We start from the raw sequence: 20712 nt of genomic DNA on the forward strand, positions 1-20712 counted from the left end.
AAGAGCATCACAGAAGGAAGAAAAGAAGAAAGATTACAAGGCGTTGTTTTTAATCCAACCATGCGTTGATACGAATAATTTCAAGAAACTTGGTGATTGTGAATCATAGAAGAAAGCATGGAAAATCTTGGAGAATGCGTATGTAGGGGATGACAAGGCGAAGGTTGTGAGGTTACAAACTCACAAAAGGTAGCTTGAGTTGATTCAAATGGAGAAGAAGGAGACCGTCAACAATTTTACGACAAGAATTACTTGGTTGGTGAACCAAGTAAAAGGGTGTGGAGAAACGATTACGGAGAAGTGTGTTTTCGCAAAAAAATTGCGTTATTTGACAGCAAGATTTTATAAGATAGTTGTTATGATTGAGGAATAGAAGGATCTTGCGATGATGGGCAAATAGGAGCTGAAAAGCTCTTTCGAGGCAGATGAGTAAAGAATGGAGAAAAGAAATGTTTATAAGGCAAAAGAGGAGATTACTTTGCAATCCCGTTTCAATGAGAGAGACGAGAAAGTGAAGGGAAAGTGACCCATGAACAAAGATAGAGGGAACTTTCACAATTTTAGTGGAATAGAGTCCTAAAGTTTTAAGAATTTAACATTCCAAAAGGATCAAAATAATGGCAATATGGTTGCTGAATCAAACAACTCTATAGGAGGCAATGTTTGAGGTAAATAAGGTAGAAAGATGGTTGACAAGAACATTGTGCAGTGTTATATTTGTCAAAAGCTTGGTCATTTTGTAAGAGAATGCAATTCCAACAAGAAAGAGCCTCAATAAGATGAAGCTAGAATTGCTAGACAAGAGTTTGATGATGAGAACATACTCTTGGTCATGATCACAGAAGGAGAATGCAACATCAGCAGCCTGTAAGATAGCAACAATAGAAATTTGAAAAACATTGCAAAACAAGTGTAACTGGTTGCAGATTTATGCCAACGGGTTACATGTAGGAGAAAATGCAATGGGGACGTTGAAAGAAACAGTGCAATGCAACTATAAACGATATTTGGACTCTGGATGTTCAACGCATATGACAGAGAGGAAATATTAGTTTGTTATAATCAATCGTTCCATGAAGAACAACGTGAAGTTTGTGGATGATACCATTCTAGCGGCAGAAGGAATCAGTAACTTATCAATCGAGAGAAGGGATCATAGATATTCTTTGATAAATGATGTAATGTATATTCCTAGAATCAAGTGTAATCTTCTAAGTATTGGCCAATTACTTGAGAAAGGTTACAAGAATCATATGGAGAACAAGGTGTTACGTGTTAGGGACGCAAACCGAGTTTTGGTCTTAAAGCTCGGATGTCTCCCAGTAGAACTTTCAAGATTGAGTTGAAGGTTATGGGGCATCACTATCTTGATACCGTGTTGAAAGTATATTGGAGTACTTTTAATTTATCTTTTCTATAAGGGATTGGTGTGATATTACCGCCGTTCTATAGTTTAGATTGTCTTGAGCTAGAGTTACTTTTGGTTTGGTTTTGTTAAAGATCATTCACAAATTTTAGTAGCAAAGATAAAAATAAGGAAAGTTCTAAGGTTTTAAAGAAAAATCAAGACTTTATTTCATCAACCTTATTTGTATGTCTCCTACTAATCATGCATATGAACTTGTTACTAATCAATATTATCAAGTATCGTTCGTCTATACCGTCCATGTCCGAAACGGTATAGCAAGTTTTATCGTATTGTTAAACCAACGATTTCTCAACCGATCAAACAACACAAATAACATTTATAAACCGATATAAAGTGAATATCAACCAATAATTCCATGTCTAGACTTAATGTTTGATATATGATAAAGTTAGGTCAAGATGTAAATATTGCGATCGTCCTTCCATGACTGATTGTCCAATACCATTCTCTGAGTTCTTGCCCTTTTTTTCGTCTTTTTATTTCCACCCTTTGGAATTTCTCTCTCAGCGGCTCTCTTTCCTTTACACGTTCGCTTATAATGTCCCATACTCCTGCATTTCTTGCATTTGACAGTTTGAAGACTTATGGAAAATGTATTTTTGTTTCTCGGATCATCAATAGATATCATCATGGCTGAAAGGTTGATTGGGTGAGTAACATCAGTGGGCCACTGGTTAGCATAATGATATGGCTATAAGTAGCCAGCACAGGTGACCTCCTATACATAAAAAAATGATGCATTAGTAATTTAACATAATATGTCTAAGTAATATAAGTTAATGTAATATGAGAAGGTGTTTCCTATATTATGATGAAACATAATCTTCCGGGTCCTTCTTGTTAAACTATATGCATGTGATAACATGACAACATGGTATTCTAGTTAAATCTCACCCCCGCACACTACTTTTGCATTAAGTTAACATCATATGTCTCAATACCATTTGAACCCCTAAGTATGGCAAAGTCATCATCGGAGTGCCATATTGTACTCTATCACTCTGTTGACCTCTTTGTTTTTTACTAAGACTTGTTGAATTTTAGGAATTCTCACTGTGATGTAATGTTTGATCCCTTCAAGTAGTGTAATGATTAACATGTCTCTATACTTATACATATTATTAACTTGCAAGTTGCAATGTGTGTCTGTCTTAAAATGAGATATACTCTAACATGCAACAAGTACATCTATCATGTCTTTCCAAGCATTAACATTAAGCTCTTTCATCTGATTCATTGCACTCTCTCATCCAAGTAATTTAGTGGCCCTAGTTACCCTCCAAAAGCTTCCTTTATTTGTATCCAAGGATATTTCTTCCTCCAAATGCCATATAAATGTTGAACACATAATCTTTGTTCAACATGTTGGCTTGTCTCTAGAGTAGCCGGGACCAAACCCTAAAGTAATTTAACATAACATAAATGATTGCAAAATGAAATACACATGATAACCAAATGAAATACATATAAGATAATGATAATATATACCTTTTATTGATCTGATATAAATCCATAAACCTTGTATTGAAGGGATTGCAAGTCATCGAGTAATAACTTAAGGAACCATTGCCATGAGTCCTTTTTTTCAGCTTCCACAATGATATAAGCTATTGGTATCATCTTGTTATTTCTATCCTTACCAATAACACCTATCATCTGACCACCAAAGTCCCCTTTTAGAAAACATGCATCCAATCTAATTGTAGGTCTACACGTGGTTGCGAATGATGTCTTTCATGCTTCTAAACATACATATATTCTTTCAAACACTGGACCACCAGCTGAATCATCACACTGAATTTTAACTGTGGAGTTTGGATTTAACTTTAACAACTCCTCGTCATAACTCTTAAGAGGTTTGGAGTGTTGACGACCAATCACCTTGAATCAACTCTATTTCTTTTTTCTTGGCTCTATAAGCTTGATCCTTTGACAAATTCACCCCCACTTCTCAATGGCTTATGCAATCAACCATTTAGTTTTCATTTCAGGGGTGTGTCTTAGTGCATGCATAAATTTTCGAGCTAACCAATCTATTTTCGCTTGTCTATTCCTGAGTGTCCTATGACAATTATGTTGATTGTAACACCCTACATTTTCCTTCGAGTAATTATAGATAAAATTAGAGTAATTTAAAAACATTCATACAATTAGGATACTACCTTCATCAACACAAACCTGCTTATATCATATAACATGTAACACATACAACTTTTTAATATTATTAATAATAACGGTAACAAACATCATCATGTCTAACTTCATTTTATTGCAGCGGAAAACATCAACAAATTATTATTTTAATATTAAAAAATATAAACAAAATTTATGGTAATTAAAAAGAGATAATAGACATTGGAGGTATCATAGTACTCTCCACAAAATATAAATTAAACACAAAAGCATTTTATTCTCCAGTGTTACATATCAAAGCAGACGCCGACTCGACAAAAGCAATAATAAGAAGCATTCTCTTCTACTCACCTCCACACCTTTACTACAAATCACTTGCGCGTTGCCCACGTGGAGACAACATTCAAACATAAGAGGTGAAATATCACAATCATATAAGGCAATGCATAATCATCCATTCTACCAATCACACTTTCATCCAATTCAAACACAAAACAACACAACAATTATTCAATGTAATGAGACTCAATAACCATGACTCAATGCATGTGGTACCAATACATGAACTCTCGGGTCCACTCGCTCTCCATCCCCTCCATAGGACCAGAGCACACCAAAATTCGTTACCATCTACTATCTAACATTTACTAAGAGATTGACCAAACTCCCTAAATTGTCTTTCTTTAAAAAATAATTTACACTACAAATTGGACATTTCGGTAACTAACAAAATAAGCCTTCACTTTTCATCTTTTTTGATTTCTTGCACCAAGTGTTCCACTTTCATTGGTCCACACACTTTCTACAACATAATACACTACCTCTCTCTCTCTCTCTCTCTCTCTCTCTCTCTCTCTCTCTCTCTCTCTCTCTCTCTCTCTCTCTCTCTCTCTCTCTCTCTCTCTCTCTCTCTCTCTCTCTATATATATATATATATATATATATATTTATATATATATCTTTTCTCTTTCTCTTTACTCTCTCTCTCTTCAATACATAATTAGTGTCATTCTAAATGTTTTTGAGAAGAAATGTTACTTTTACATTTCTATCTAAAATTTTACATTTGTATTTGCTAAATTACATTTTTTTTCCAACTCACATGTTCTTTTTTTATATGGTTAGTTGAATTTTTATGATTATTACTTATTTATAATTAAGTCATTCATTTTAAATTTACATATTTTTAAATATATTTTATATAGTATTAAATAAATTTACATGTTATTAGGTTGTATTTTACTAGTCACTATCAAAATACATATTTTATTTATTTATTCAAATGTTAAAAAAAAAATTTATTCTCTTTTCATCTCACGGATCAATTTTTTTCTTTGTATAATTATTTAATAATTAAGTAATTCATTTCATACTTATTTGTATATAAATAATTTTATACCATATCAATTGCATAATTTTAATAACATTAAAAATGTATTTATTTCACGGGTCACTAATAAGATAATATTTATTTTAATTTAACGGATCATTATTTTAATTTGAGACAAAATCTTTATTTTTAAATATTAATTTTTTCTCCATCTCATAATTATATGTTTCTTCTTTGTCTATGATTATGTAATATAATTAAATATATATGATTACTGTTCATTTTTAAAAAAAGTAAATCATTTCAAATTTTACATTTATATCTAAAATTTTACATTTGTATTTGATACTATCTAAGTGTTATGATATTATGACTCATTCATGTGTTATCACATTAACAAATATTTTGTTGTTATTTTTTATTTCAGGATTATTATTTGAAGATTCTAAATTCTTACATATTTTTTTAGTTATTTACACAATATCATAATTAAATTACCCGTCCTCAAAATCCACGCTGTTGAAATTGCAAAGCATGGTGAAATTGACTATAAAATAGTTGTTAAGCTTGCTGAGGTTTACCCATCCTCAATATTTGGTCATATTTTACGATTGTGTTTTTGACTTATCTTAACCCTTTTTTGTGGATCATTATTTTAACTTAGAACATCAATTTTATACTACTAATATCTTATTAGTAAAATTTTTTTAAATGGTTGATTTCCATTTTATATATGCAATTTGGTCAAACTTTTTTACTTCACATTTTTCTTATCGTTCAAAAAATACTACCCCACAAATAATGCACACGGGTGACAGCACGGGTCTCTGACTAGTTATCATAGGTAAAACTTCACCGATTCCCACCTGGAATCAGCTACTCACACCCAATCCCCACCATAGGATTGCGACTCATTAAAACGGACCATCATCCAAATACCATGATGCATGATACATAATAAACATGCAACAACACTATACACCAGTGCTGACCATCATACACCAAACACATGCTATAAATATCCTGCAACAACACTATAATAACATAGCAAGCAACAACAATGCATTCGCGCATATTTCACTCCACAACATACAATTACTCACCATACAAAATCATTACACGTTATTTAAATCATTTCCAGAAACATGAATATATTTTTAAATGAAATTACATTGCAACAACTCTTTATAGCTTCAAACAACGCATAAAACGGACACCCGAAACTCAAGATATGAATTTATGAAGTTTTACAAAATTCTGCCAGAACAACGTTAATCGGTTAACCCAAAAGCATTAATCGGTTTCACCACTTATAGTAGCCTGAATATTCGAATTTTCGCAGCTGTAACCTGTTAAACCAAATGTGCTAACTGGTTACACCCCCCTCCAAAAGCCTCAATTTCACAATTTTTAACTGTGTTAACTGGTTAACCCAAAAGTTTCAAAAATTTATTGGTAGTCCTCATGCTAAACTTATATAAAATGGACAAGTTTCAATACATTTTACAAACATTCTCTTCTTGTCATTTTTCCTAAACACAACATTTTTCTTATTCTCCATTGCATACTCTTTTATGGCATATTTGACTTGCAACTTATCCTTGAACATCATCCCTATTTCAAATTTTGTACTTTTCTTAAATGTTGGAAACCTTTCCATGTCATCTTCAACATCACTATCTGGTAGAGTATGAAGCTCATATGAATCACAACTTTCATTATCAGAAATAACATCCAATCTTGAAGGTTACTCTATTGAAACTTTAGGGAGAACTGTAGTATAATCAACACCAACATCATGACCTAAGTTCCACTCATTACTATCATCATCATCATCTTCCTCTTCTTCCTCATCACTCATGCTATAATCAGGATCTTTTTCACTATCTTCATTAGCATCAATATTTGCATCTTCAACATTAGCATACTCAATATTAGCATTTTCAACAATAACCTCTTCAACATTAGAATCTTCAACAATAACATCTTCAACATTAGCATCTTCAACAATAACATATTAACCTCTTCAACATCAACAGCTTCAACATTAGAATCTTCAACAATAACATCTTCAAAACCTTTTCAACATTGTGTTCAACATAAATGTTAATGACTTTAAATTCTCTAACATCTTCCATGAAGTTCGAAGTTCACAAGAAAATGAAAACTTAGGGTTCAAATACCATAAACACCTTATATTACAATATCCCTCACTTTTAATCATTCTTTCAATTTGCATATAGGACAATAAGTCCACATCCTAATCCTAGTTCATTTCAGAAACAATCCCATCAACATACAACTTAACTGGATGGTAAACCAAATGACCCCTATGATGTATTCTAAGTCTAACAAGTTGTTCCTTAATTGGCCTACACGCAAAAAAACATAGCACAATAAATTTGGGCCAAAAACACAAATGAGACCACAAAAAAGTAATAAAATAACTACTCATAACAGACAAATTAGGGACAAGAAAAAATGATAATGTGACCACAACAAAATACAAACATAAACAAATCTTCGAACATTTGAACATTGAAACTAGGACCACAACAGAATAAAAACATAAAGTAATCTTCGAACATGAAAAATTGGAACTGAGACCTTGAAACAGAACATAAACTACTAAACATCCAAGTAAATTTTTTGAAACTAACACCATAATACCAAGCTAAACCATAACAGCAAAATACAAACCTCGAAACATAATAAGGGTGTAACATTTCTAAAACAAAGAAATGCATGATTATTGGATTGTAAACGTGATAAACGGTTTAAGGATTATTCAATAGAGAACGCGATTCGACGATTCAAAGATTGATAACACAAACAACGATTCCTGAAGTAATGGTAATGGAGAGGAACGAAACAATGACAATGGAGATAAAAAGTTAAGATTTGTTTTTGAAAATGATGAATGAATCAATTTTATTAAAATGATATTGTGTGGAAATAGTTTTATTAATAAAATTATAAATTTTAATAAAATAATATTAAATTAAATGAATAAATTTTTTTTGAATGAATTAATATAATATTAAAATAAATGTGTTTAAAGTGGGGATCTCTCAAGTCATAAAAACGTAAAAACATGTGGCATCTCACTAAAAAAAAAATCCAATTTTACTGATTAAAATAAAAAAAATTAAAAAATAAATATCTGATTTTTAAAATTGAGGAATCAAAACTAAAAAAATAGAGATCAAAGTTGCATTTAAATCAATTAATAATAAAAAATTAAAAAATTGTTGACGTGGCACAATCACGGGCAAGAGATGAATCGAATGGTCTATATTCAGACGATTTCACTGCCTGCGTGAAACTTCAACTGCGCCTGCCGGAAATTGTAGAATCCAAACTCTAGACCCCAAGCACAGGCAAGGGTTTTGGGTTTTGCACCTTCAAATTGAACCACCACGCCTCTCTTTCCCTCTCGCGGAGCCTACAGCGTCTGCATCCTTCTCTCTCATCAGTATTTTCGTTTCCCCGAGTTCTTAGGTTTGTAATTTTCACCATCAATTCAATGTAGTATCATTGATTTGAAGATATAGAACTTATTATCATCATTCATCTTTCATTTCATTACAAATGTAAATTAAATTGTTCATTGCACAGCTTGTGTGGTGATTTCGATTCAACTTGCTTTGTGCTTCAACAATGGCGGATGGCTCGGAAAAAACTGTTCCGAATGATTCTGTGAACTCAAAAGAAGTTGAGAAGCCTCAGATTCAGCCCATAGGTTTACCCACTGTGGAGGAAATTCGAGGCCAAGATATCTGGAACAATTGCGCGGTGCGCAGTGTTGTTAGCGGAGTCATGGGTATGATCTTTGAACCTCCACTTTCTTTATGCCGGTTTCCCAAGTATTTGTTACTATGTTAAATATCAAGTGTCATAGAAGAATAATTTCGGCTTTAGAGACTTCTCTAACTGTTGTGATATGTAATGTTAAAAAATTGTTTGTTGGGATATATGTGATGAATTATAGGTGGTGGTCTTGGCATCTTCATGGGATTGTTTCTTGGAGCACTGGACAATCCTCTAATGCAAGAGGAAATGACTGGAAGGCAACAAATTATATTTCAAGCAAAGCAGATGGGGCGAAGGAGTTGGAGTTCAGCCAAAGCATTTGCTGTTATGGGTTTTGTATTCTCAGCTGCCGAGTGTGTTGTTGAGAAGGTCTAATGGATTTGCGAATGAAAATATATATTTACATCGAGCATGTGAGTTTAATTCTTCTTCCTATCATCTGGGTCCTTTTTTATTTTCAGGCACGAGCAAAACACGACATCACAAATACTGCTATTGCTGGATGTACTACTGGAGGTGCTATATCAGCAAAAGGTAACCCTCTTTTTCATTCATTTCCTGTCGTTTATAATGTTTTTGTCTCTCAAAGCCTGTATTTAAGAAATGACGGGGACATGGCCTGGCATACCTCCTATGAGGTGTGACAGCATAAAAATTTCCTATAAAAAACAAATGCTGAATGACCAGAAGTTACTAGCCTAATGATTTCTTATTCTTGGGTGATAGGGACTTTGGTAATGGATTGCCAATGAAACTAAATTTTAGCCTAATGCTAGAGCATACCTTTGGTTGTTGTGGTAAACTAAGTCCTGTAATTCTGTTTGGCAAAGTGATAAACTAAAAGCAAGGCTGAGTTTATGCTCTGTCTTTCACCGTAGTCTAATCCAATATTTACCTAAGATTGAAAAGGAGAGTTAAAGATTTTAAATCACAAGAGAGTTACATGGATCTTATAATCCTACAAAATTCATAACACTCATCTATATATATCTACATTTAAATTGATTTTCACGTATATATGCAATATACAATAACATAAGTAAGAAAAATGATCCTCAGATTACTACTAACACTTAATTAAACTTAAATTGAAGTCCTTATTAAAATCATACACAATTCATAAGTCACAAATTACCAATTTAAGCCAGAGTATTAACAAGTGTTACTTAACAACTCCAAAGATAGAAATACCAGTCTCCAAGTTTTTAACAAGTGGCAGGACTAGTGTAGTCAAGATCGAGTGCTTGGTCTTATGATCTTACGTGCTGAAGTTGCCTTTTAGTGCTACGATCTGAGAAAAAACTTTTTTCGCGCACTTTGTGGTCAAGATTGAATGCTGGATCTTAAGATCTTGTGTGCTGAAGTTGCCTTTTATATGACTATCATGATATGGGAATACATAATATCTTAGATGGTTAGGCTTGTTTGTTAGTTTTATGTTTTTGAGCTACTTATTTTGAACAAAGTTTTTTGAACTTGTTAAATTATGGAATGATGGTTGAGTTATTAATTAAATTGGTTGCATTTTGTGATTTATAGGTTATTTTGTGCATGTATTATGATTTTCATGTTTTTTGTGTGTATATATATGTCAAATTGCCGTTTTGTCCTTCGGTAAAACTTAAGTGTCGTGCTATGATCCTAGTTTTACGTTCTTTCACAGGCCGTCCGATCCTACTTAAGATCCCGTGCTTGACTACCTTGGGCAAGACATAAACATCAAAATTAACTAGTCAAATTTTAGATATCTAATTCGGCCTGTCATTGGGAATTTGGTATTGTCCAAGTTGCCGAAATTAATGTGTTTTCATGGTGTGGGGGGTTTCTTCATATGGTGTTTGGATGGTTAGGAATTTAGAATGAAGAGTATTTGTAGGAGTGACTAAGATGGGTGAAAAGCTGGATTCTGTCTCTCTTTTAGGAGACATCTTTGCTTGGCATGAAATGTATGGCAACAAAGATGACACTTCCATATCATTGCCTTTATAGTGCATACTAAAGGAGATGGAGTTGAGCTTGTCTGGGACTAGTGAGTAATGGTGATGGATGTAGTGCATGCACCCAAACATTGGTACTCATGAATTGGGCTCACATGCATTTGGAAGAGAGAATGCTACTCACTACTTTAAATAGCCAAGCTTGAAGCTACATATACCAGTGGCTGTACCGCCTCTCAATAGGGGCTCCTACTAAAAAGCCTTGAGTGTGGTACAACGGGAGTGTGGTATGAATGAAGAGCAGAGTTGAGTTTGTCAAGTGTACTTTTAGAAGTTTGCTGTCAACGTGGTGGCTCCCAAACATTTATCTTGATATATTCCATCCAAAACAGAAGGTTATTTGTAGAACTATTGTTTATCCATTTTCAACGTTGTTAATCAGATTAACAATTGTAACAGCAAGTTGAAAGTTCTCATTTCATGGGAGTGGCTGTAGTGTTTGCTTGATATAGGCAGTAGGCACTATAATTTTAGTTTTAGATCTCTCGTTCTTTCGTTCATCTATTCTCTCATTGCCGAATAAATTTGTGTATTGTGACTAATTAAATGAAAAGCAAATTGATGTAAAAAGATAAAAAAGAAACAATAATCAGGCTGGATAATGTACTGGAAAATCAGGAATTGAATCCCTCAATGCTACCCGTTTTATAAATCTGCTCCGTGCCTTTGTGTTGGCAGTGTTGCAATGACATTTATTAATATTTGCAATGTTTTTGTGTGGTTGTAGGTGGTCCAAAAGCTGCATGCTTTGGTTGTGCTGGATTTGCTGCATTTTCTGTCGTAATAGAGAAGTTTTTGGAGAGGCACCAATAAGTGAATTGACTTGGACCAATTTTTTTTCCTTCAATCATAGTTTGAGTTGTTGATGATAATGTTTTGCCCGGATGATAAAGGAACACGATAGGGAGTAGCACATATATTACAGTATTATTTCACATCTGTAGTTTATTTATATACAATAACATTGGCGGATGCATACTACAATTGGAAAATGCTATGTATTACTAGTGATAATAATTGGGACCGACTCTTTCAAGTGTTTAGCACAAAATAAAGTAGTACTAGTATTAGTTAATTTTATTTTTTCTATGATGTAATTCATTCTTATTGCTGAAAAAATTTATGATGTATTCGTTGGTTAATTTTATTCTACCAGATTTTTGAGTTGTGGTTTATAAAATATAAACGAAATCCAGATTTTATAATCTAAATCCCCAGCAATGAGAAGAGCAATTCTAACTACTTTAAGTGCATGTTTGGTTTAAGTACTTTTAGTGCATGTTTGGTTTGACTTTTAAAAATGTCAAAAGTAATTTTAAAAATGTAGAATTGATTTTGCGTGATTTTAAGATGTTTAATTAGACAAAAATAAAATTGATTATACTTGAAGCTTAAATTTGTACGAATATGAATTGTCTTTATAACAAACCGTCTGTAGGGAATGAAGAAGTGCAAAAGCCTAATAGTCCCGTTTGTGATATTCAACTGTCTAAGAATACAACGGATGCTTTTAATTCACCCATTTTCTTGAGTGAATTTGAATGTATATGGTACGGTTATTGCTAATCTCTGGATTGATTAGGAACCACATAAAATAATTATTGCAAGATACATGTTGAGTTCGTTGACTCTATATCGTCTTTATAACAAACCGTCTGTAGGGAATGAAGAAGTGCAAAAGCCTAATAGTCCCGTTTGTGATATTCAACTGTCTATGAATACAACGGATGCTTTTAATTCACCCAAGAATAAGCCTAATAGTCCCGTTTGTGATATTCAACTGTCTATGAATACAACGGATGCTTTTAATTCACCCATTTTCTTGAGTGAATTTGAATGTAGATGGTACGGTTATTGCTAATCTCTGGATTGATTAGGAACCACATAAAATAATTATTGCAAGATACATGTTGAGTTCGTTGACTCTATATCGGCTGGAAAGGCTTTGCTAGATCAGACGTGTTAAAAGAGAATAAAATAATTTATTACATTTAACCTAGATTTCTATATCATAAAATGAAAAGGTCGGAATAAAAAAAAAAGTAGAATTTTCATTCATTCATTAAATTTTTTTTTTACAGCAGAACAAAGAAAATTCATCATTCCGCTCAATTCAGAAGAGAAGTACGATGAAAGGAAATCAATATCACTCCATTTTACTATTCCATTCTATTCCACTTCTGATTTTCACTAATTTTCATCCATCCCATCCCATCCCATCTAAACAAGCTTTAGAGTGTTGCATGGGATCTATTATGGTTTTACTCTTTTCACATATAAGTGTGCAACTTTTAAAGAAGACGACATAACTTATTCACCAATCGATTAACATTGCTCCATTTCAAACTAAAATAATGGAAAATTTGGAAGGACGCACATTCACGGTTTATCTAGGTGAAAAAATCTATCAAAATCAATGAAGATAGAAAAACCTCCACCAAAAAGAACGCAGAACCCATAAACTCTAAAGTCTAGTGCTTTTTTTCATGCTTAGGTGCAAATTGTATTTTAGTAAGAGGACTAAATAATGCTGAAGTAAAACAATGCAAAAATGCAATTATATGGAACACTCTGCTAAAACAGAGAAGGACCGAAGGAAAGACCATATGGAAAAAGTTTACAAAGTTCATTGTTATGATCATAACCATGGTCAGAAAGGGCAAGCACACAGACTAGTCAAAATCCAAATATAAGGAAATAGGAAATCAAAATAAAACTTCATTAGTTCTTTTGGCCCCCAAATAGAGTACAACATGAAACTGGTTGGGATTGGTTTTGTGAGCAGCCAGAAGGCCTCTGACAATCACATCTGGACCGCCCAACCGGGTGGGGGACTATTTGTTTAGTGATATCTATCAGGTGTTTTTGTAGAAGTAGTAAGCATGGCTTTATTGGTCCAGCAGCAAAGGACATCAACCTCTGCAGAGATCATGAACAAAATATTGGAAAATAAGATACAAAATACTCTATAGCCGACTTTCCAATCCTCTTCTTCCCAACCGACCCTTCTAAAGGGATACCAAACCTCACCAACATGAACAACACAAAGCATGCAAGAATATTGAGAAATAGTGAAGAAAGCATATTAGTTATTTCTTATAGATTAATACACCAAAGGAATATAAAAATATACATCTGTATTAATAATATACATCTAGGATTATGAACAAGGTCAGATGTTAGTTATATACACTTTCATGTAAAAGCTATATTCTTCACCATCTGTACAACAGTCACCATATTGAAGAAGAGAAGACAGCAAAAGAACATGCTAATGAGTAATGACAGACAATTTTACACTAGTTTCAAGTCAAGTAACAATTAGAACCAGAAAGGGGAGCATGGAAATATACCTTGAGTTGCAAAAAACATATGTATATTATTATATACACAATGACGAGTCTGATGCTAGAAGTTCCATCTGTTGCGTAAGATGGTCCATATGCTGTTGCTTATCCATATTTTCTTGATAAATCTCCTTATCTAATGGCAATTGCTGGGCTGTGGTCAAACCATATCCTAGAGAGCTATCTTTAACTTCATCTGTGTCTCCGGTAAGTGAGCTTGGCATAAGAAACAGATCCCAGAACTCGTCGTTGATTCCTTGAAGCTTAGAAATCTCGTTCGAATTAGGAGAAAAAGCATCAGTTTCCAAAGACTGTGTCCCATCAAAAACAGCTGATATCACATCAAGCTCCTCATCATTCTCAGTGACACACCCCACAATATCTTGATTAGGATTCATGAAGCTGCTTTCCGTAGCCAGTCCTTGAACTTTACCAAAATTCAAAACAGTGTCTTGGAAGTTATGTGCTGTTAATTCAGGAAATTCAGCTGCTTTGACACAGTCAGTTAACACAGAAGGGGAAGATTGTACCTCAGACATGCTATTAGTCACACAACCTACAGGAAATTGAGATTCCACTGCCATACATGACTGCCCAGAAATAGGTGGAACCTCGGAAAGCGTTACACCAGAAACTTGGGTGGACGAACTACTGCTGTCTAACGGAATGGCTGAAGGAATATCATCAATAAGGAATGCATCACGGTTCTGAATGGACGACTCCGTCCTTGTAGAGTTGTTCATTTGCAACATCTGGTTAAATAACGCTTTTGCAGTCTCATTAACTGAACGCTGATACTTGACAACACGTCCATCAAGAGGATTATGGAGATTATTGGTGGCTAAGTTTTCTTCTTCCTGCCTCTGGAGCCGCCTCTTTTTACCTCCGGTGACATGTCTATTACTTTCAGTCTGCTGCTGTGAAAATTGAGCCATGAAGCCAGGACTATGCATAGCCTTTGCGAGGAACGACATCATCTGTTGCTGACGCTGCTCCATCACTTGCAAACGTTGCCCAACAGTTTGCAATTGGTTATCAGTCGTTTGTTGTTGCTGTCTTAGTCTAACAAGTTCCGTCATAAGAACATTTTTATCCCTTTTCAGTCTTTCAACCTCTTCGTCAATCCCAAACTTCCCCAGTTCAACACATGCCCCAACAGGTGCATTCTGCACCTTAGACGGTTGTTGACTATTACCATTTGCTTGAGTAGATTTCCGCCTATTGATAGTTTTCAACAATTGTTTTTGACCCCTCAAAAATCCTTCATGTGCAAATTCCCAACGGTCAGGGTCAACCTTTCTAAAACCCTGCTTATGAATAAAAAAGATGTCAGATTAGAAAGAAAAAAAAAGTACAATATAGAAATAGTCCAACATGATTACACAAGTGGAATTGATAAAGTAAGAAGAGGAGAGGGAAGGGAACGACTAAAATATTATATTTTGCAGGCATCAAACATAAAAGTAAGTTATGTTTAACAATACTAGAACAAGTAGTGGATTGATTAGGTGGTTTGGAGGAGAAACATAGGGCTTGAAGTAATAACTAATAAGGAAGTTATGTGTCCAATTCCCCCACTGACAAAATAAAACTATCTACAGGTACCGACATTTTCTATTAAAAAAAAACACTAGGGTATGTTTGGATTGGTGGAATGAGATGGCATGGAGTGCTATATAATCAGATTCTATTGTATGGATTTGTTAAAAATGGATGGAATGAAACATGATGTAACCCATTTCATCTTATTCTATCCAATCCTTCAATTTTCATTCTCCAAATTTAGGGTGTATGCAATTGAAGGAACTAACTTGTTCTATTTCGTTCCACCAAATTATAAAAAATATCCAAACAATAGAATGAAATCTCTAATCCAATTCGTTCCGTTCCACTTCATTCTATCAGATTTCACCATTTTATTCCATCAATCCAAGCATAGCCTTGAACAAGTTTTGTGACTTTGATAACTAACCAACTAACTAATCCACAAACAGAAAACCCATGCTTACCAAAATCTAGTATCCTACTACTTAATTAGGAGTCGCTTTTCTACTTACCCGGTAGAATTTTGTTCTAACATTCCCCAAAATTGGCCGGTAGGATTGTTATTTATACCCAATTCTCAGAAAACCTTCCTGGATAGGTTTGGTAGTAACAGCAACTAGCAGCGGCGGCGGAGGCATCAAGGTAACAGTAGCAGCTAGCTAAGCGCGTTCACAATTACAATCACTGAACAGTTTATAAATAAATAAACTCTATCAATCTTACTGCAAAACCTAATCGGATTTTACTTGATCAAGTATATTAAAATACTAACTAAAAATCAAAATTAATCAGAACTAAATCGGTTACTTCAAACAAAGAGATCAAAAGCAAAGGAACTACAAAACCCTAAAAAAAAAGCAAAAAATTACAAAATCAAAATCAAAATCAGAATCAAAATCAAAAAGCTACTTACATATGTATTCAACTGCCTGACAAAGCTTGAGAAGTTGTTATGCTTAAAATACTTAGGCAAGATATATTTAGCGAAATCGGTAGCATTCAAAACAACAAAAGTGTTATTGTTTTTTCCCCACGAAACGATCGAGTCAGTTGAAGCGTCATCAACCATGTCATAGGTTTTGCTCAAGAATGGCGGTAACACATAACTCGCGTTCCCAGCTGTCATATTCAATCCAAACTCGATGGTGATGGTTATACAAAAACACTGAAATGAAAACGAAGATGAAGAAGATGAGAGAAAGTTGAAAGGAACAAACAACAGTGATGGTGAAGTGAAGGATTTATAGATAGATAGACAGTAATGAGTTTAATAAAGTGTTGATTAAAGTGTTTTTTATTTTATTGTTTAAGGGTTTCGGTTTAATGAATGTGTTAATTAAGGGTAGAATAGAGGGGGCAAGATATTATGTTTTGATGTGAAAAACTCGAAAGGCGGTCTATGTTAAAAAGGTGTCTGGCGGTCTGTTTGTTTATGAAACAGTGGAGTTATATTTTTAAGATTATCATTTTCAGAAATTATATTTTGTGTAGTTATAAAAGTAAAAATAAATGTCAATAAAGTGGAAAGTTATGGCTAATTGAATTTTATTTTAATTGAAAGGTTAGATACTCCATCTTTTAAAGAATACTATAGCTATGAAAATATCATGTGTCAACAATTTTTGAAAATGTAAAATATTTAAAAATAAATTTTAAGCAAATTGTATTTTCAATCTCACATTCATGAAACTATGCCTTTTAGTAAGTAAATGTGGTCTTATATTGACGATACTATGGTTTGATACTATGGTTTAATGATTCAGGGGAATTACAGTGTGGTTTTATATTCACGATACTATGGTTCTGTAAGGAACCTGATTGAGTAGAGTGGTTGAGAATAATTCTATTTTTGTGTTGAGCTTTTGTGATTTCAATGGTCATGTTCATGCATACATGTATTGGAGTTAGGTAAGACTTCGGTCAAGTGAGAACAAGTTTAGAGAGAAACCATGACAGTCTCATGTCCAAAAAGGGACACGGTTAAGAGAGGAACTGGAGACTTGGATGAATCAGTAACACATCTCTGATTTCCAAAACTCGGTACCACATGCATATTGGAGGAGGAGTTTGGTGCATTTCACATTGCATTATTAATATTGATGATGTTGCTATGTGAGAATGATATTAGTGTTATCATAATTGTCTTGTTGTTTACATTCACTGCGCTAACATCTGTAAGGATTATCCTCACCCCTTGTTTGCTTGTTATGTTGGTTTTATGCTTGTGTTTGCAAATACCCAGGTAGAGACCGAGGAGCTTTAGATATTGTCCAGTGGAAGATGGCACTGTGCCTTCTTCGTTTAATGATTTCTTTTCGTTTCATTTAATATCCTTTGTGTCACTCTGATATTGTAACACAAGGGATGTGACGATGTTTCTTTCATTTGGATGATTGTTGAGTTGTTTTTTGAGACTGGTGTTTTATTTTAGTAATATTGTTTTATAAGACCATGTGAAGATGTTGTTAAATGTTTCTATAATTCTGCTGCAAACTGTTTAATTTGATGATAGGTGTTTTATTTTGAGAATGTGTGACACCTTTTGGTGAAAAATACTCTGGTTTATTGTATTAAATTGGTGTCACGTTTAAGGTGTTATATAGTTGCTATCAGAGCAGGTCGCACCTTCCAACCAAGTTTTGTGATTATTTATCTATTCCTAGTATACGACAAGTGTATGAATATTATCAATGTAATGTTTCTCGTAATGGTTGTTTACTAATATGCAGAGAAATGGATGGAAGAAATGATCATGCAATTGTAGATGCTCTAGGAGCAATGATTCAAGTGACGACGCAAGCAAATGCAGGCGCAACAGAATCAACAAGCTAAGGGTGGAGAATTTCGTGGGCTGAGTAGATTTCAAAGAAACAATCCACCAACTTTCAATGGAAGTTATGATCCAGAGCGTGCTCAGAGTTGGCTATAAGAGATTGAAAAGATCTTTCCAGGTTATGGCTTGCACAGATGCTCAGTAGTTTATGTTTGGTACTCACATGTTGTCTTAGGAGGCTGAGTATTGGTGGGATAATGCTCTTCAAAGGTTAGAGGCTGCAAGTACTACTATTACTTGGGTTGTTTTCAGGGCTGAATTTCTTGAGAAGTACTTTTCTGCCGATGTTCGTAGCAAGAAGGAGACTGAGTTCCTTGAGTTGAAATAGGGAGACATGAGTGTTTTAGATTATGCTGCTAAGTTCAGGGAGTTATCTAGGTTCTTCCCTTATTACTATGGGGTAGGAGTTGAAGGGTCTAAGTGTATCAAGTTTGAGAGTGGTTTGCGTCTAAAAATCAAATAGTTCATTAGGTACCAAGAGATTTGTCAGTTCTCTGTACTGGTTAATAAGTGTCGTCTCTATGTTGAAGATAGTCGTGCTAGATGTGCTTACTACAAGAGTGTTAATGATAAGAAAGATGGTAATCAAAATCACGGTAAGCGTATGTGGTTCCAGATGCTAAGAATAAATATAAAGTTCAATAGAATAATGCTTGTGGAAAATGAAAAATTTGGGAGGTACTCCTACTTCTAACAAGTTTTTCAAGTGTGGAGTGTTAGGTCATCGTGCTTCTAATAATATGCTTCAAGTGTGGGAAACTGGGACATTGTGTTGCTGAATGCAGGAGTGTTGTGGTGACTTGTTTCAACTGTGGGGAAACATGTCACATTAGTACACAATGTCATAAGCCCAAGAAGACGTCAGATGCAAAGGCAATTAGAAAGTGATTGCTCTCATTGGCGATGATGCCTCAAAGTCTGATAATCTAATTCAATGTACATGATTTTTTAATGGTGTTTCTTTGATTTCTATTATTGATACGGGTGCGACACATTCATTCATATAAGTTGGATGTGTGAAAAGATTGAATCTTGTGGTGTCTTTTATGGTTGGAAGTATGGTCATTGATACCCTAGCTAATGGTTCAGTGACCACTTCTTTGGTTTGTTTGAATTACCCTTTGACAATCTATGGTAAGGACTTTGGTACTGACTTAGTTGTCGCACGCTCGCGAAAAAAGGAACAGAGTCGCCACCAACATATTTATCCCATAAGGGAAAGGAATATCAGAAAACCTAGGAAAGGAAGGAACAGGGTCTTGCGACTAGAGAATCAAGGTACGGGAGTCGGTTACGCGAGGGGAAGGTATTAGCACCCCTCACGCCCATCGTACTTGATGGTATCCACCTATGTTTGTTTCTATCTAAAGGGTGTGTACTATGTCTATGTCTATATGCGAATGAATGCAAAATGTAGGGAAAAGAAAGAATTGTACTCGCACGGGCCCTACCCCGCTGCCTACGTATCCTTTTCAAGAATCAGAGTTATCGTAGCTCGGCTCACACGTTTCTGTTCGTTTTTGTGTTTTTTAGTTGGGCGGAGTTAACGTTCGCGCTCTTGCATAAGGGATCGACCTACGATGCGTACGAGCGGAAATAACATTGCCCTTAAGAAAAAGAGATGAGAGAGAGATTTTGAGTGTTTCGAGGAAATCCCTTAAGCAAGGGAAACTCGAGTTACTCTTTGGTTGGTGTTTTTTAGATTGGGAACTTACGCTTGAATGGTTCCCTTAAGCAAGGGAGATCCAAGCACTCGAATGATTCCCTTAAGCAAGGGAGATTCAAGCTTTCATTCTCTATTTAATGATTTTCACTTTTTTATTAATGTTTTTTAAGTGTTTTCTTTGTATTTTTTAAAGGGATTTTATTTTGATATTTATTTAGTGTTTTAATGTTGTAAAGAGGAAAAGAAATGAAAAGTGGGAGACTAGCCTAATTTCTAAGCCTAGAGTCATTCTAATCTAAGTCTAAAGTTATGGTAACAATTCTAAAAGAAGCATACTAATGATATTAACAACATAGGCCAAAGTTATAGGCCGAAATCAATGTAAACACAAACATACAAAATTTAGCACAAAAACATATGGAGATGATACAAGAGAACAAAAGAAGCAATTCAAAAATTAACCTAAAATATATTACTATTTTTATGACTTTTTATGTGTCAAGGGAATTCTAATTCAAGCCTAAATTGTACTAAAAACCTAAATTCTAATAAGCCTAAACTAATATTTCGATTGTGTGATTATATGTGTTTTTATTATCTAAAAATAACATGAAAAAGC

At 34.2% G+C, this 20712-nt stretch overlaps 2 protein-coding genes across 2 annotated transcripts; one reads left to right on the top strand and one right to left on the bottom strand.

The window, feature by feature from the left end:
- The first annotated feature begins 8223 nt into the window (after positions 1-8223).
- On the top strand, positions 8224-11777 carry LOC131602297 (mitochondrial import inner membrane translocase subunit TIM22-4-like). The gene is made up of 5 exons (XM_058874381.1): positions 8224-8393; positions 8511-8715; positions 8884-9074; positions 9167-9239; positions 11430-11777. Exons 2-5 carry the CDS (start codon positions 8553-8555, stop codon positions 11513-11515), a joined length of 513 nt encoding a protein of 170 aa, XP_058730364.1. The 5' UTR covers positions 8224-8393; positions 8511-8552; the 3' UTR covers positions 11516-11777.
- A 1500-nt stretch (positions 11778-13277) lies between these two features.
- On the bottom strand, positions 13278-16915 carry LOC131602295 (heat stress transcription factor A-1e-like). The gene is made up of 3 exons (XM_058874380.1): positions 16508-16915; positions 14056-15356; positions 13278-13621 (listed from the first exon to the last, which is right to left on the bottom strand). The coding sequence occupies exons 1-2, from the start codon at positions 16718-16720 to the stop codon at positions 14085-14087; spliced, it is 1485 nt and encodes a 494-aa protein (XP_058730363.1). The 5' UTR covers positions 16721-16915; the 3' UTR covers positions 13278-13621; positions 14056-14084.
- Between the last annotated feature and the right edge of the window lie 3797 nt (positions 16916-20712).

This window comes from Vicia villosa, linkage group LG5, assembly GCF_029867415.1.
Source record: "Vicia villosa cultivar HV-30 ecotype Madison, WI linkage group LG5, Vvil1.0, whole genome shotgun sequence".
Lineage (NCBI taxonomy): Eukaryota > Viridiplantae > Streptophyta > Magnoliopsida > Fabales > Fabaceae > Vicia > Vicia villosa.